Source organism: Hirundo rustica, chromosome 2, assembly GCF_015227805.2.
Source record: "Hirundo rustica isolate bHirRus1 chromosome 2, bHirRus1.pri.v3, whole genome shotgun sequence".
Classification (NCBI taxonomy): domain Eukaryota; kingdom Metazoa; phylum Chordata; class Aves; order Passeriformes; family Hirundinidae; genus Hirundo; species Hirundo rustica.
Window position 1 is genome coordinate 104,054,564 of NC_053451.1, and position 18,892 is coordinate 104,073,455.

Sequence of the window (18,892 nt, forward strand, 5' to 3'; positions counted from 1 at the left end):
ATGGAGCTCTGAGCAGCCTGAGCAGGGGGACTGGAACTGGATGATTTTCAAGCTCCATTCCAACTCAAACTATTCTATGATTCTGTGAATCAGAGGGGACGAAGGTGAGGAAGGCTGACAGCAGGAGCTCTGGTAGACCAGCCCCGCCTTTCTGCCTTTGCAGAGTTTCTGGGGGCTTACAAATTATCCGGTTTACTTGTAAATAAATTAAATGTTTTTAGACAGCCAGGATAAAGCCTTATGCGAACAAAGGGCCAGAGCTATGCACACCTCTGATCCCAGGTGTGAATTCACTGAGGAAATCACAGTACCCTTGCCCCGTGTCTATTACCAAACCTCCTCATGTTCTCCAATGCCTTTCTTTCGGTACACTTAGCAAAACCTTTGGTTATATTCCTCACAAATCCTCTATCACAATTCCTGCAATGTTTTTGTAGACTATGCAACCTTTGAAAATGTTCCATCTTTTCCAGTTTACAAGGCTAAGAAGAAGAACAGCTGTAAGCTTCCAAGTTGTGTGAGCTGCTAAAACACAGGCCTGTTGTTTATGGAGTGTTCCTGCCTATAATACTATGTTTCAAATGTTTACAAAGTGCACTAATTATCCAACATGCGCCTATTTTCAGTGTCTAGAGCAATTGCAAGTGTTATTTAGCAGCGTCCCATTAAGTGTTAGAGTTTGACTGGAATCCAATGGGGCATTAAAATACAATATCCTTGCACTGCAGTCTTGTTTTATGTTATATCAGGTCTATAAGCACGGGCTGAACACGGGTTTTTCCTTTGTCTCCACGTTTACCTTCCTCAACGTGCTGCAATGTCAGGACACTTGCTTTTTACAAACCCTTTCTGGCTGGCAAAGCACACTCTGTGTACTGTGAAGGTAGTCCAGAGTTAGTGATGAACAAGCAATGACTTTTGTAACTGGTCAGAACAAATGATTGCACAAAACAACCCTTTAAGATGTTTGAAAGTTTATTCATAGTAGAAATTTCAATTTCTTTTGAAGACTACAAAACCTGCCATTTGACAGGAAAACAAGCAATGATAACTTTCCAAAACTGTTCATAGTTACATCTGGAACAGTTTTAATTACACATTAATAGCATGATTGGAACATCTCTTAGATCAGACTCTGAATAAAACAATCATTTAAAGTATTCAGTACAATTAATTTTTTTTTTTTTAAACTAGTATTTCAGTTCTATGGCAGCAGTGCCAAGCATCTAACAGATGCTAGTGTAATGGTCTAGTACAAGGTACAATACCACTGATTTCCTGGAACAGTACCCTAGACTCACATGCCATGCTGAGAAAACTAGTATAAAGTATGATTGTATAGAATCGTAGAAAAATATTTTATCTGTGATTTTGTCATTTTTTAAAAACTGTTTAAGTAGACATCCCCCCCAACTAGGTTGCAAAATAATTACATCCCTCATAAGTACACCTTCCCTTTGATTAGGTCAAGAGTATCAAGATAAAGCTAATCATTTACATCATTTTCATAAGTGAAAATTCATCTATTAACCACTGCTGCTTAGTAAGGGCCAGGACACTTTGAATCCTTTCCTTCCAATAATAGAAAAGCACAGCTTTAGTTGGTAACACCACATTTACAAAAGAAACACACACACAAAAATTCCCAGACACGTAAATCTATTCTCTTATGGCCTTGTCTCTTCAGAAAAAAGTTTCAAATATTTTCTTGAAAAACTTTTTAAAGTTTTGTTCAATGTTAGAGTGATTAGGAACACAGAATTTTGCCCTTACTGGACACAGATGGCATTTAATGGGTATTGCAACTACACTCTTCCCTCCGTTCCCTCATGCTCTCAAGCACAGTAAATGGTAATTTCACACTAAAAAAATTAAAAACAAACCACGGTCAACACACAGAAAATTTACCTGTATCTGCATTCTCTTTTTTTTATCCTCTCTGACTCACTTGCTACGCTTTGCAGCCCAAGCAGCAGCCCAGCAATGAATGTACACAGAGTGTCATATACTCATTCTAACAGAAAGGTGCCGAGACTCAGAGAAGCATTATGTGGATTTCTTTATAGGTTATAACAACTGCAGCTATAAACACATTTAAAAAAAAGGTGAAAGTCATGAACATGAATCCAAACCACGAAGTAAGGTACATAAACCATGCCTGGCTTGTAAAATATACCTCCCTGATTAGGCAGGCCCTTTATACCTCGGTTTAGAAAGTAACTTAAAAATATAGTGAATCTAGTCTTCAACACATTCAGCTTAGGGAGTGCTAAATTTTCCTGTTTTGCTACAATTTAAAATGTTCATCCTCTGCTGATACATATACATGACTTCATAGCAACATTTGTAAAGTCTAGACTAAATTAGCAGCTCACTTGACAGTGTAGATATGTAAAATGCAGGAGTTAACTTTGCTTCACTATTTGGCTAATGATCAGTGAGCTTGAGAACCACAAAATACAGCTACAATAAAACTACTGGAAGTATTTTTATATTATTTTAATGTGGATATTGCCAATAGTGAGGCTGCTTAACACTTCCTCTTTTTGGTCTGTTCTTTGCCAGGTACCTATATACACACACTGAACAGAGTAAGAACTCTTTCCTGAAGGGAAATGTTATTACTGACACACTGGCAAGTACTGCCATCCTTTTCTTTCAACAGCATTTAAATAATTTGATTGACTAGATATGACTATCTTCTAATTAACGCCTTAAAAGCCACCAGAAGGTACAGGTTCAAGATTTTGAGAAGCCTGACTTAAAATTGCTCACTGAGCTGAAAAATACATTTTTTGAGAGGTAAGGTTTTACCAAATTCTTCTGGAACTGCTGACTTTAAAAAAAAAAAAAAAAAAAAAAAAAAAAAAAAAAAAAAAAGCAGCCTTTTTCTGCCTCTACTTAAAAATGTTTCTTGAAGGAGGGGAAGATGCATCTTGTACAGCTAAAGGGAACTTCAATATTAGAGCACCAAGTAAAGGAAAAATACTGTTTGCTTGGGAAGAGATGTGTTTTCAAATTTCTGAGAGCTAGGCTAATTTAAGAATCCTTGTTTATAAAACCAATTTCTTCACAATTATATCATGGATTAAATATTTAGCAATCTTTAAAGGGCAATAAAAACGGGATCCTTCACAAATCTAGCAAAGGAAGCTTCCTCAAGGAACTCAGAAATTCTGGCAGAAGAAACACTCCCATTCAGAGCAAATCTGTGGTGTCATAAAGACGATTATTCCTTTCAACAAACTGCTGATGATTTCAGGGAAATAAGGTAATTAATCACCATAAAAGAACTTTCATACACTAAGCCAAGAAAATACCTTCTGCAAAACATAAAATTGCATTGTTCACCAACAGCCATTCACCCAGATCCATATTTTACTAAAGCTGGAATTCCCAATAGTCATTTTCATATCTGGAAGGACTTTACATAGCCTGTAATTTTGGTGGAATGGAACACTCACTGTATTCAAACACATTCCAGTGCCCCTTCTCATTTGGGCAATTTCATCTTCTCAAGACCAGTCATCAAGATGGGCCTTTAATTACTTTAGAAACCAAGAGGCCAAGAGTATTAAAAGTTTAAATATTTAAAGTGAGTCCTCCACCCTCATTACCAACTCACTTCCATCTGCAGAAAAGTGAAAATGTTCCCTCTGAACAGCTTCATCTTACCTGACTGGGATGACACTATTTACCTGGTAAAACAGAATGACCCTTTTCTAACCAAACAGATCTTTATGACTTGCCTCTCATTTTGCTTCTGAAGTCAATTAAAATTATCAGAAAGTAACTGACAGAACATTAGGTCCATCAGTTTTGCAACTGCAATGAAGGCAGTTTAAACCTACTCTTTGTAGGCTGCTGTTTATTAGAGACCAATATGTTTTGCTTTATCTTCAAATGTTGTCTTTTATCTATAATGACAACATTTATTCACTGAACAATTCCTTTGCAGCTTAAACAGAAGTCATAGAATATAGATAAAATATTAACAATGGATTATAAGAATAAACCATATAGAGATGTCCTCTATCAGAAAGTATTTAGCAATAATTCCTGAGTCCAGAGATTAGATGGAAGAGACTAAAAGGGAGGGGAGGGGTAACAAAGACAGTGAGATATGGAGCAAGTTATCTTTTCTCTGGGTTATATTACCTATAGGATATATGTAGTATGGTGAGAGATTCACTGTTTAAATTTCATAACATGACATGTGGCATCAAAAACACAGAAATGTAGAAAAGACACAGGCAAGGAAAACTACTTATCCATAGTATTACATTCAATAGCTGTTTAACAGTCAGGCTTCTTTTAGAGCTGTCCAACAATACTGATTAATCCAGGTGAACTGTTTAATCAGACTTACTTGTCATAATGATTAATAATCTAAGTAAAACAAGGCATGTATACATTAAAGAAAACAGCACGGAAATGTACTGCTCATGAACTGTTTACAAAAACATACAAAATGTTGGATGGCACAATGTATATAGTGCTAATATAAACAGATTGTTTAAGCTAAGTGCTTAACATAAACTGTCCATCTCGACCTGTAACAAAGAATATTTTAGGGGACAAAAAAAAAATATTCGTTATAAAAATAATGCTATGTGGTGCAGAGTGCTTTATTCAGTGTATCTTTGACAGAGGTGGCATTTGTCATTCTTCTGGTTTACTCAGTCGCGAACACGATCATTTTCATTGTTTCCATTTGTCACTCCATTTGCAGCTCCAGTAAGATCAGTAACTTGCCATCAACAGTTTAAAGCGAGAGTAGATGAAAGCAGTAGCAGCAGCAGGAGCAGCAGCATTATAGGTACCAGCTGGGACAGAGTGTGCTTGCAGGTATCTGTCAGATATGTGCTACCTGTCGCCATGATTTGTGCTATCATCTTATGCCATGGTACCAAGTGTCTGGTTGAGGTCATTTCACAGGGCTGTTGAGGTAATTTTTTTTATACCTCTCCTCTGAGCAAGAGTAGAACGGCCAACTGGCTCCAAAACTGGTGACTGATTACGATTCAAAGCAGAGTAAGTTGCTGCCATTGCACCCTGTGGGGTAGAGGGGAAGAGAACAGTAAGAGTATGTTGTGACTGATGCACACACTACAGCAGTGCTAAATGCCAGAAACTCTGAACAAGTTTTAACTTTCAGTCCATTTTCATTTACAAAACTGAAACATACTACTGCATTACTCAAGTCCTAGCAGTGTTAGGAGCGAGTGTTTTTTAGGGTAATATATAGTTTTATGTTGCTTCAAGAGTCAAACCCAGAAGGGTGAATTGGCTAGATTGCCAAATTAAGTTCTCTCACTATGTTGTGTGAGAGAGTTGGGGAATGAAATCCCATTGGTAGACTGTCTCTGCTCATCACTTAAATAACCATTTCAGTTTCCAACAAAATATTTAAGAATCACCCACACTATTCAGGACATGAAATATATTTTAAAAACATTTAGAAAGTTGTGAGCTCTGGGATTGGAACTCCCCCACTTCCTACTTTTGTGTTTAGATGCTAGAAATTTCTAATAGCTCACTCAGAGAGAGTGTTAATTATATTCTTCAGATCCCTTTTGTGTTGCACAAGAGATTCTTGAAAGTAGGAAAACAAGGTTGAATACAAAGAAGTAGAATTCAATTATTTTTGATTTTCCTCTGCTTGTTTGAAATGAAAAAGTTCCAGGGTTAAAAACCGATCTTGTTTCAGACACTGCAGAAGTGTGATACCATAGTAATTAACACTGCCCTTTTGACTTCTCTTCAGCTTGTACTGTGATCACAAAGTATTCTGTTTTCCTTCAGTTACTGGCAAGTACCCTCCTCTGAAACTGTAAAGCTAACTAACAATTTTAAAACTCCCCTCTAGTCACCTGACATTTTTCACTATGAGAAGAATGATTTATGTTGGTTTCTGAAAGCACTTAAGCCTTCCAGTGTAAGTCCAATAGATTTTAAAGACAAGAAGATGAAAGTATTTTTCAAATGTGTTAGATTTATTCTCTGTAAGCAGTTTCTCATTAAATCCTATTACATATTACAAGTTCATTTTATGGCTCAGTGCAACATCCAGCTATAACTTTTTCACAGTATTTAGAGGGGACACATGCTACCCCTTAGCTTTAAAAACAACCCCCCCCCTTTTTTAAAGCTAATTTTGGCTAAACAGCAAGCTGAACAAATATTTACTTACCTTCACTAGATGGGGAGCATCCTGCCTGTTCAGCTGGTATTGAGGCAACCGGTCACAGTGAACTATCCAGGGGTGACTGAGAACTTGGGCTGCAGTCAGTCTTTGATGAGGGTCAACATGAAGCATTTTTGAAACAAGGTCCTGTCAACGAAGAGTCAATGGAAATTACAATAGAACTTCAGCTTTAAAACAGATTAGTAGTTAAAAAACTATAAAAGAAGATTCTAGAGGTATAAAAATATGTTTATAATGTCAGTTTAAAACAAATGAAAAGCCAAGCAGCAATGCTAACAGTATATCTTTTCATTATATGACTTAATAGACATTTGGTAACATAAAAGGAAGGTATCCAATTAAACAAGGAAAATTTTAGCATTTAAAGCATACATATAGAAGGGACACAAACGATACTGCACACTGAAATTCAGAGTATTTGCTTGTAAAAACATGTTTCTCAAAAATGTATCAAATTTTTATTTTGCAGTAAAATTCAGTAAAAAAAAGTAATACTTCACTGATTTTTGTTACCATGATTCAGACTATCTGTTCGATTTTTGAATGTCATGCTTCCACGTGATGTATTATCAAAGCACTTCTCACCGTGGCTAATTGTGTGTGTGAATACTGATAAAACACACTACATTTCTAACGACAGCTGTTAACTACTGCAGTGTAATGCACACTTGTTCTTTCCCCCTACATGCAAGTGACTGCTGAAACATGAACAGATCAAAACCAAGAAAAAAAATTCAAGGTACATAAGGGATTAGATCAGTGTTTTAGTGTAACAATGGGTGGACCTTACCCAACCATCTGTGATATAACATATACATTATGATCAAAATGTTACATTGCAATCCATCCCTGATCCCATAAGAGACAAAGCAAATATACTTGCCTTAGCTGTGTCTGAAACACTGTTCCAATAACCACCACTGAGGGAGAACTTTCCACTTCCTATTCGGGCTAAAATCTCCTCTGGGGTGTCATCAGGACCATTTGCAAAAGGAGTGTAGCTATTTAACCAAACAAATTCCATGTCAGAAACTTCCATAACCTGGGCCTCAGTAAGTATTATAAATCTGATTGCAAGTTTAACATAATTATAGGCAACAAATAACCAAACAGTTGTAAAAAGAATTTATTCTTAACATGTGAAAATACATGGCAGTGACTATAGATCTGTTCTTATTGCATGTATTCCCTCTGTATTTGGTCTGAAAAGCAGATATTTCCTACAGCAGTTCAAGCACTGAAGTTCAAGTTCCTGAATTACAGAAAGTATTCCTTAAGCTTTCATATTCAAGTGAAGTACTAAACAATCCATTCTATCGTAATTCTAAATGTCTGAGAAAGAATAAATGCTGGTTTAAGGCCAGAGGAAGAAAGGTGCACCAGTTTTCCTGGCTTGACTATGCATACTCTTGCAGCTATCAGAATGCCCCCAACCAAAAAAGAGATATACTTAAAACCAAATATGTTTGTTGCTTATTTATTTTAAAATAAGAACATCTTTGATGATGTTAACTCTTAACCAAAGTGACAATCTGAATATCCTAACATAAAAAGATAGTTGCTATTGCATCTGCTAAATAGATTTTATTTTGAACTTCTGGTACTATAATTGAATTCTTTATCTTTTATATGAGTCATTTCTGCTGCATATACAAATGCCTTTCTATTGCATTTATTATTTTCTAACTGCATCACTCCAAACATTCAGTGGCTGGATTTTGCACACAAACATGCTTTAATGCATTGCAACTGTATTTGCAATATTATTTTTTTCTTCAACATACATGTTGCCTAATCTATCTTTCAATTTTCACATGAAACAATAAATTCTTAGTGCAAAATCACCTTTAAGCAGAAATTAAAAACCTAAAATAGAGGAGATGTTAGAAGCAAAGAATTTTTCACATCAATCCCTGCAAACTTGGATTTTACCTAAGGCAAAGCATTTTCTCAACCCCAAAGCTGAGATTAATCAGTGCTTTGATAAAAACATCTGCAACAGTGGGCCTCCATTTATTACTGGTTTTGTTTGTATTGCTTCGGTATGCTACAGCAAAGCAAACAGTAATCACCCTTACCCAGTGAGCATGGTATAAAGTAGAACACCAAGGCTCCATATGTCACATGCAGCATCATAACCTTGCCTCTTTAAAACCTGAGGAAGACAAAATTTTTTTCTGAAAATAAAGCTTAGAAATGCCTTGATTATGCTATAAAAATGGTAACATTTCAAATTTTTAGTGTTTACAGAGTGATTCTATTTGTCACACAAGAAGAAAAAAAAAAATCTAGCTAGCAAAAAAATCCCAGTAAAATATATCAAGGCATATAAACTATCCTGGGTTTTACCTCTGGTGCAACAAAATTTGCTGTGTAACATGGAGTCATCAGAAGACCATTTTCCGCTCGCAGTTGTTTTGCAAAGCCAAAGTCACAAATTCTAATTGATTCTGGATTACCAGATTCATCAACATAAAGAATATTGCTAGGCTTCAGGTCTCTGTGAACAACCTAAAAAAACCAAAAAAACCCCCATTAAATACAATAAGCTAAACACATGAGAAGCTTTTTATTATAATTAGCAATTCTGCTACTTAAAATTAAGTCTCCCATCAGTGTGCTCAGTTTCCAGAGTTCCAGCTTCCACCATCAGCTGCAGTGTTTTGATGCTCCGTGGTGTCTGGAGCATGAGAATTCTAACATGGAAACTCTAACTATAAAACCCCCTCCAGACATCCCTGCACCCCTAATTTATTTTTACAGACAGTTCCAGATGTCTCTTCTGATAACTGAACCATGTATTTCCTTTTTAACATGCATAATTACCAAATCAGAACCTTTGGCTCCTAATATCTTTTGGGAGTCAGAGGCTCCCACAGCTGTTGATGTACCACCTTGCTATGTAACCACAGACCAGTTACTGCTGGAGTAACTCTGTATTCCATTCTCTTCATTCAGACAGTCTGAATTAATCTCAGAAAAACACTTAAAGCCTGATTAAGAAGGAATTTTAATAATAAAAAAAGCCCAAAAAAGTATCAAAGAGGTATTCTCCAAATATCAATAAAAGCTTGTATTGGTTCCCATGTGGCTGCTTTTGCAGGGGCTTGAGATGTAAAATGCTTGACAATATTGGAGAAGCTGCCAAAGTTCTGGCAGAATTTGAAGCTATGTTATAACAAGCCTTAACAAAACCTGGAATGCACAAGGACAGTCTTTGAAATCAAATGATCTGCTATATTTTCTTCACAAGACAAATTAGAGCCTCCAGAGACTTTGCTCTCTGTAAGGAAGAGGGTATGTACCACTGTAAGACAGCAGAGGGGATCTTAGTGAATGAAGCTTTCCGATTCAGAAATCAGAAGTTCAACACACTCATCCAAACCCAGCAGGGTTTCAGGAAAGCAATATGAGACCAAGGAGTAAGAGCACAGAGGGTTGTGCACATTGCAAAGCCATTAAGTCTATTTAGTAGAGACTTCTCCAGCATGCAAATCCTGTGCAATTCTCAGATTTAACAATCCAAGTACTTAAAATTATGAAAATAAGCACCTTGTAAGCTGAAATATACAAATGGTATTACAGAATTTCACTTGGAACAGTAGGTGTTAAGGGGAACATCCTGGATTTAGGTGTCAGTGTATGAGAGAACCAGTTCCTGATTGCCCTTATTTTTTGCCTTTTTCTCTAATAATGAGTGAAACAACCTTTACTACTCCAAGAGGCAATAAAACCCCAAACCAACCTAGTTTTATTCTTGTTGATGTTTTGGGGTGGTTTTTTTTGAAAGAGATTCTAAAAGGAATAGAAAGGAAGAAGTGAGCAATGGAAGCAGCAACAGACCTGGGGATTTGGCAGTTTCTAGAACAGTCTGCTGGAGTTGTAAGCTTTTTTTGGAAGAAGCAGCAATACTCAAGTAGGAGGAAGAGTAAGTGTAATAGCAGTCTAGTGCAAATTAAAACACTACTTCCCAAGCAATCAAAATGTTTATGTAAAAGAATAAGTGAAACACCTTCCTATGATAAGCTTTTTTCCCCAAGGTAAATTTTGAAAATATTTAAAAATATAACTTAAAAAAAAAAAATAAATTGCCAGATTATTTAGATTATGTTGGTATTTGGTATAGAAACAACTTTTTATTTTAGAGCAGCAGAAGAGAGCAAAATAACATTCAGGAACTTTCAGTTCTTTATTTCTTAGCATAGTGCTTTTGACCAGCAGTCTTAATTACCTACCAGCATTCACAGGTCTGCTGCTCCAAGATGACATGACACTTCTTGTTTATCTGTTTTATGACGTCTCTTGTGCCAGTCCCTAATCACTGCATGTTGGCCCTAATACTCTTAGAATGCTCTGGGTGAGTGTTGGAAGCACTGCTTAACCTGAGGATTTAATTCCTTGCTTAGCTAGTTTCCCAGTTCAAAAGTATCTTACAAATGTCCATGAGGAAACACTTCCTTGGAAGGGTTGTGGAGACTGCACACAGATGCAGAGAACCTCAAACCAGATATTACTCAATACCATATTCAAATAAGCTCCTCCAGTGTCCAAAGGAGTTTCAACAGGAAAATCCACTGAAGACACAAGGGGCTCTCCCAGAAAAGAATTACACTACTGAAGTGCTCACTATTTACATATATGGCCAGCTTTCCTGTGGAAGTGTAATATAAGACTGGAAAATTTCCAAAAGCAAACATTCCAAAGTGCATGTGGTCTGAAACAAGTTAAAAAGCCAGTATTTACAATTTTTAAAATGCCAGTATCTACAGTAAAAAGTAAACACCTCTCAAATCCCCTACTTGATGACAAGGACACTGGGCCTCTTTTAGCCACACATGGCAAGAATGAACCAAGTTATGATTTGTTATTCTGTTATCTCTATTTCCATACAGAAGGTATCAAGGCTTGATCACAATTCCCATGGGTGCTGCTGGCCAAGGACCATAATCTGTGCACACAGGCTCAAATAAAAACACACACATGAGCAAGTGACTGAAGTGATGAATCAAGGATGAGATACCAGATAACTGATCACAACTTTTCTGAAATAACACCTTCCAAACACGACAGTGTGTACTGAACTGCTATTGGTTACTTAAAACAAAAAGTACTTTGAGTAATGTATGTTCCAAAGCATCTTTTCCTGAGGGTAACAACATCATGTGTTAGCAGCTTGACTTTTTCCTTGCACCCTTATTTTCTGCTTTTTCTCCATCTCCCTTTTCTTGCTTCTTTAAAAATGCAACAAAACTTGTCTTTCTTGTTGTGCAATTATCACACCTTCCTTCTCTATATTTGAAAACTTCCTCTGTCTCCAAATTAATTACATAGGAATTACAAGTATGACAGGTGGAAAATAAATTTTCAGGGTATATCACAGGACGAGATTGAAATTACATTAGGTCCCATGGCTATGCAATGACACTGGTCCTAGCACCTCTTCCTGGAGTTTTTTCCCCTCATATCCTCTCTGTTAGTAATTGTCTGCATATTCCACAGAACTGCTGACAGACCGCATGAAGAATAACAGAAACAGTTGCATCATCTCAGTTATCTGAACACATACAAAGCTGATAAGGAAAGTTTTGATTTCAACACAAATTCCTGCTGCAATGTAATTGTTTACCAAAAACTACTTAATTACCACACAGAAGAATGCAACAAGATACAAGTTCATGCTTCTGAAAGAGAAGAATATCAATAGCTATAATCATTTTGTCTGAGATGAAAACTTACCCCTTGTGTGTGGAGATATTCAACCGTTTTTGTTATTGTGAACAGAACAGCACTAGCTTCTCGTTCTGAGAAAAATTTTTGCCTAAGAATTTTATCCAGCAGTTCTCCTCCTTTCATAAGTTCTGTTACTACATACACGTATTTTCCATCATCGTACACCTGCAAAAAGTACATAAAATTTTCAGCTTCAAAATATTTATTCTCTGCTGTCTTCCTGTGAAATGCACAGAGATAGTGCAGGTGTGTACACAAGATGCTTTCCTCCATTGTTTTCCCTGTATTTCACAACCCACACACTATCCAAATGTTGTTCAACTTCACAAGTGAACACAAAAGCTTTACAAAAAGGCAATACTGTACCAAAATAACATAGAAATACTGGCATGAAGGTGTTTGAAGATAAAAGAAAGGATAAATAACAGGTAGTTCCCCCCACACAGTTTCACTAAAATGAAGTAATTCAAGCAGCAATTATTGCACCAAATTAAAAATATAAACAGAGATCATCCCAACAGAAAGAAAAGTAAAAAAAATTATCTAAGTTTATCTCAAATAGCCTCTGAATAGTGAACACAAAGTTGGTATGACAAAACCCCTACAACTTATACATGACTCTGCACATAAAGCCTATGCCGAAGTCTAAAAGTACTAAAATATGCATATTTTATCCTTTACTTCTAGTTATGGAAAATGGCTTAATTTTTGCAATGGCTTTTATTGTCCAGGGAAGTATTCGAGAATTCTTTACATTCTCACCAGAGGGCACTACAGACTGAGTGATACCAAAGCACATTTTAAGGTACTTACACTTCAACATTTCATTTCAGTTGCACTTTCACAGAATCTCAGAATGGTTTAGGTTGAAATAGCCTTTAAAGATCATCTAGTCCCTACCTTCCCTCCATAGGCAGGGGGATTTTCTTTAGATCATGTTGCTCAAAGCCTCATCCAACCTGACCTGGGAGTTCCAGCTTAATCCAGAAACAATTCCTGCTTTAGTGCAACCTTTTACAGACTATTCCCTTTAATAATTTCAACCTACTTCTATCATTATGTTGCAATTGGTTTTTTCAGCAAAATGCGTGAAATAAAAAATAACTTGTGTTTAAGTAGAAACAACTATCAAAATTTTAGTAAAATAAATTCAGGAATATCAGATAAGTAACAGAAAATAAGAATAGAAAGAAGGTTTTCATCCCAATTCCCTGGTCTTAAGCTACCTGGGAAAAACATGCTAATAAAGTTCTAAGCATCAAAAATTTTGTTCCCATAACAATACTAGAAGGATTTATTTTCTCACCAAATTTAAAAAAAATGTTAAATAATTCTGTGGGCCTTACAAGCTTATGATCTTAAGGAGATGAAGACATGATGGATCTCTTTTTCCCCCACGAAATATAAATGACTGAGCATCTGAATGTGCTTGTACTAAGACTGCAAGTATTACACAGTATTCAGAAGCAGAAATATCTAATTCTAGATACTAAACTGGATATTTTTTTTAATAGGCATACTTCCTCTAATCCTGGTATAACATGAGGAGATCAGCTTATTTCATTTGACATGACAGAGTATGCACATCTCAGGATTGCAGAATTCAAGCAAAGTCTGCATTTGGTTACTATTTTATCTGCTGGTCCTGTCTGCCAGCCAAAAAACCCCACAGATAACTCATCCCAAATAAACCATTTCCCTTGCACCAATTCCTCTAATGGTATTACCCACTTAAGTTGTTTTTGAATAAATACTGATGACGTTTTCTTCACAGGTGCACAGCAGGATGCTAATATCACAAATGTGACACTGCTTTTTAAAACTGACTCTGAGCACAAGCCACAGGTCAGTCAGTATGTCTTTTCTACCAGGCAAAGTGGAAGAAACTATACTGAGAAACAGATGTAGGCACATGAACAAAATATAATGCAATGGAGAAAGAAATCAACGTTTTTGCCAAGGGAAGTAAAATTTTACAGACTTATGATGAGAAATTTTGAAATCATAAATAAACATTTGGACAGGGAGACTGGATACCTTGTATTCAGGTTTCTAAAATGTTTCTGAAATGATTCTTCAGGCAATGCTTTAAATAACTCAAAACAGGACAAAAGTTCTGTTACAGAACAGTAACTGTTACATAAAAAGGGTAGAATACTTATAATGGTCTGGCACAGGAAGTTTCTAGGTAATGTTTTGTTGGAAGCCATGTGCTTCCTCCCTTCTTACACTGTTTCCTAGGCATCCACTAAGGGCCTCTGTCAGAGGCAGGATATTGGATAAGAAGGACATCTGATTTAGCACAATATAGCTCCTTTTGTTTATATACTGTGCAACTGAAAAAGACCACTGATAACAATCAGAAGGAAAACCCCCAGAGGACTGTGCACTGCAGAAAGAATTTGGTCTCTTGAATATCCATTGTTTCAATCCAAACACCTTCAGAATTAAATTACATAAAAAGGCTGAACAAGAATGAAAACTTCCATCTTAAGCAGAATTCAGCAATCCTAGGCAAATATTACTGCATTTCTTCTAGAAGGAAAGAAAGAAATTATTTCTTGCAGAATAATAATTTCCAAAGCAGGCACTTAAATGCTGAAATCTTTTATTTTGGCACTTCAGATTAGAAACGTTTAAGTTTTGATGTGGAACTAAATGAAAAACTGAGCAAATCAACAATGAGTTTTATTTTTATAATAGTACATGGTGCTCTAGAGTTTGAGACCTGAAGGCAAAATACTCCTTATCTTCTCTGAAAGCTGTAATAGCACACCATTATAACGTGGGATATGCAAGCAATCTGCCCCATGGGTCTGTATTAGGACAAGAAAAGCTTAATGTATAATGTAAGCTTAAATAATAAAGATTTATATAAGATTCTATTACATATGAATTCCATTTCTCTTTTCTTACTCCAGACATTCTTACATAATTTCTGCTTGGGGAACCGATCTGAAGCAGAAGTGAGTAGGAATTACAGCCTTTCTCTCCCTTTGTGGGCTTAAGGCTTTTTTTTTTTTTTTTAATAGTCTCCTATTTGTGTATTGGTGTTGCTGTGCATCCTTCCTTCCTTCTAGAAGATGACTGATGAAGATAAAAGATTAATTACAAATTGAAGTAATTCAGCAATATTGCAGCTGTTTAAAGCTGCCTGGATTTCTGTTCTCAGTGTAAAATATTCATCATGCTCAAGTTCAGGTAAGCACTCACATTCTCATGTTTGTCTTCCTGCTAAAATAACATAAGCTCTGTGATGAATTAAAGTAACACATGAGCCCAGCATGCAGCACTAAAAGCACCACGAACGCTGATGCAGGTTCTGTCCAGCACAACTCCTTTCAAGCAGCTTTACTGTCCAACCACATGAAGCAGAAGAGAAAGTGGGACTGCAATTGTGGTATCTTGCTTACAAATAAGATAAGCTCCCTCCCTGGTGGGCTCCACAATATCTACCTTATGTCCACTGTCCAAGAAAGGGGCAAACAGTGTATCAATAAAGTGAAGAGAGATTATGGCACCCAACTTCATGCAGAGTACTACGAGTGCTCATCTCAGTATTTATGAGCTGTTTTTTTAAAGACTTCAAAATGTCTGACAATCGCCTTTCAGCTGAGCTCAGCTTCCTGGAAATGGTTTGCTGTTTTGCCTGAGGTTTGGTTTGGGAGACCAGAGTATTTCCCTGCAGTCTAAGAAAGTCATTAAGCATACACCTTTTTAATTTTTAATCCTCTTTAATGAATAATCAAGGAGACAAAGGCAATGTTGTTTTTCACATCATCAGAATATACTGTTCACTATGAAAACCCTCTACCTCCCAGCTTATCTTATTCCTTGCTTTTTATGGACAAAGTGTTTCCACGATCAGAGCAAATAATACAAGGAGAAAATACCTAGACAATATTTATACAAAGGCCACATGAAGATACGGGGTAAAAAGAGTGAAAATTGTCGACATGGAAGGATTTTGTCTACTACTGAGTAATACTTGCTACTGTCCATGAAAATTCCTTTGGGTACTGTACTAACAGTGAGTCCCTTGTTATACAATAATGTACTGTAAAATTGCTTTTGGTTAAGGTAAGCGAAATCAGACTCAAAGTTAACTAAGCAATCCAAAAACTTCCTTATTTCTTTAAAAACACAGTCAACATTAAATAAATTATAAATCCTAGTGCTAGGATTTAGGAAGGATGAATTATTTGACTCCTTAGAATAACACTGTACCACAATACAAGCATCTTTAAAAGAAAACACAGACATCCCAGTAAAAAACTAGATACTACTGAATAAATTGCATTGGGACATTGTTTTATTTTTAAATACTGAAAAACATGAACATAAATCTAAAACATGGAGCTTGTCATCTCTCAAATTAGAAAGTGTTTCACAATCATAATACATTAAAGGATGTCTTTAAAACACTACTTACATCTTTCAGGGTAATAATATTTGGGTGCTGTCCATAGCGCAGCAGGATTTCAATCTCTTCTGTAGGATCTCTTTTACTCTTGTCAATAATCTGTAAGAGCACATACAGACACAGGCATAATTCTTTTTGTGAATCTAGTGCAATGCTTTGGTATGCTTATTAGCATCAACAGTTAAGCAGTATTTATTGTTTTAAAAGACATGGATTATAACCAAACCCAAGTTTGTTAAATTGCAAAAGCAAGGCAAACCAAAATATGTTGGGAAAAATGAAAAAATCTCTTTTGAAATCAATTTTGGAGGATAAATTATCTGATCTCTTTGGCTGTGATAAATAATGCAAGGCTGTTTAGTAGGTAAGATTTCAGTGATCCATTATTTAATAAAATAGGAAGCTCCTAATTTAACGTGAGATACCAGCTGGATGATGCTAATAAACTGATTTTCACAATACTAATCTCAAACAAATATTTGGTTCAGGAAAGAAAGCAGGAGAGAAAGAGAACAAAAAAATTAGAAAAAGTAAAAATTTCTCAGAGTTAATTCAAACACACATTCATTATGAAAGTCCATTTGAATCTCTGGCTCTGAAGTTCACCTTGGTCAAACAAGCAAAATATTGTTTTGACCTACTTAAATGCATTCTTGTTCTTCTCTCCTGAACTACAGAATTTCCTATAATGTCTTTTCCATTGTTGCATTCCCCTTTCACCCTTATGTCCACACTGCTACCTGTCCCCTGCTAACATATCAGACACTGATCATCATTATTCTTTTTTTCAAGATTCCTTGAGGAAAAAAATGCCCTAATAGAGGCAATAGAAAAGAGAGTGAATCTTTACAACAAATGTTATAGCTGAGGAAATGATCAGCTGTTCCAGGACTTTCTTGCAGTTTCAAGAAATTATTTCAAATTGAAAGCACAGAAGTCAAATCTGTTCCTGGCCAGAACCAGAATAAAAATAAGTATTTCACTACCAAATTGAAATTGGAAGGTTTCCAGGAAGCAATCTACATACTTTAACTCATCTTTGTATTTTACATAATTAAGTAGTAAGCTGTTCAACAACTCAAAAAGAGAACACCTCGCAGTATAGGATTTAAATATTGTTTTTTTCCCCCACTCATACAGTCTGCTAATCCATACTCTTGCTTTCACAGTAACCGTTTGGTCCCAGGTTATTACACAGAAAGACAAAAAACCTTATCATTGCAGTTCTGGGAAATCTACTGCTTTAAACTGAGAATTTAATGCCTCCAAAGAAGTGCTAGAAAGCTCTACAGAATAACATAAAAACAACATTAAAAACCTTGCTGAAAATCTGGAAGCCAAAACAGAGTTAAGTTTATTCTGGAAGTTATTCCACACTGAAGACTGTTATGAACTCCATACCCATTTGAGAATTTATGAATTTACTTTTGCTTATAAAATATTTTTATATTAAAAAAATTAATCTTAATCTCTATGTTTCTCTGTGGCAAATAAAAGATGCCCAATGCTAAAATCTGAAAAATGTCATTTTTAACGAAGTAATTACCTTTACAGCATATTCCATGTTTGAAGCTTTATGAACACATCTCTTGCAGACAGAATAAGAGCCAACTCCAATATCTTCCTTTACTTCATATCCATCAGTAAACTGAATGCTGTTCCTGTGCAACTGCTACCAAAATAACATTCTCAATTGATGAATATTCTTAATATGTAACTGATTTTTATTAAAATAATTATTAAAAAATTCTTATAGATTTGCTTAAAATTTTAAACTGACGACTACTAGATCAAAGTGGTCTAAATCCCCACTACCTTCTGTTCAAAATTAGTATAAATATATATAATATATATAACATATATAATATATATATTAGACATATTGTGAATAATGCACACTGTACTTTTGAAAATAATTTAGACATTATACTTCTGAATGCTGCTTTACATAAAGACAGAAACTCCAAATCACAGAAAATAGAAGACTTCATGACAAAACAGTGATACAACAATGGTAAAGTATCACTGTTTTTATTATCTGAATAGACAGAATGCCAGCTGGAAAATTCAGACACACTGAATAGAATCAGATTGGCTGGAATTGCATGGAATGGCAGTCACAAATCCTTTCAAAGAAATAAAAAGCTGAAAGGAGGACAAGTGCTCACTCTTGTAAGGGAAGGAAATGGTGCTCTAGTGTATGGAGTTTGTGCAAAGGATGCAAAGCATTTGCAGGAAACCATCTGGGTATCCTGCAGCACAGAAAAGAGGAAATAGGAGAGAGGAAGTTGTTGAGGGGCACAGAGGAAAGGCAGCAGAGAAACAGACCTACAAGAGAAGGAAACCATAAACAAAGAGCAATAATGCCATCTACAAAACTATGTGGGAATAAAGCAGCACTGAGAAGCTTGCAGAAACTTCTAGCAAGATACGAGGGGGAGAAATAATTCTGATGCATATATCAAATCAGAAAGCTTTTTGAGAATAAAAAAGGATCTATCTAAAGTTATATTTTAAAAAAATGTTATTAC

The 18,892-nt window shown here is 35.8% G+C and overlaps 1 protein-coding gene across 2 annotated transcripts in view; it reads right to left on the reverse strand.

Moving 5' to 3' along the window:
* Nucleotides 1-957: 957 nt before the first annotated feature.
* RPS6KA3 (ribosomal protein S6 kinase A3) overlaps nt 958-18,892 on the reverse strand; it is a 76,706-nt gene continuing 58,771 nt past the window's right edge. Inside the window, exons 15-22 of one of the 2 annotated variants that reach the window (XM_040054578.2) lie at nt 17,908-18,030; nt 16,371-16,460; nt 11,945-12,103; nt 8,558-8,719; nt 8,287-8,363; nt 7,092-7,209; nt 6,194-6,334; nt 958-5,055 (exon numbers count right to left, since the gene is read on the reverse strand). In XM_040054578.2, the coding sequence (XP_039910512.1) occupies nt 4,933-5,055; nt 6,194-6,334; nt 7,092-7,209; nt 8,287-8,363; nt 8,558-8,719; nt 11,945-12,103; nt 16,371-16,460; nt 17,908-18,030 (993 nt within the window). In that variant the 3' untranslated portion in view covers nt 958-4,932. Of the gene's footprint in view, nt 5,056-6,193; nt 6,335-7,091; nt 7,210-8,286; nt 8,364-8,557; nt 8,720-11,944; nt 12,104-16,370; nt 16,461-17,907; nt 18,034-18,892 lie in introns of both variants that reach the window. The other variant, XM_040054577.2, reaches the window with a different exon arrangement.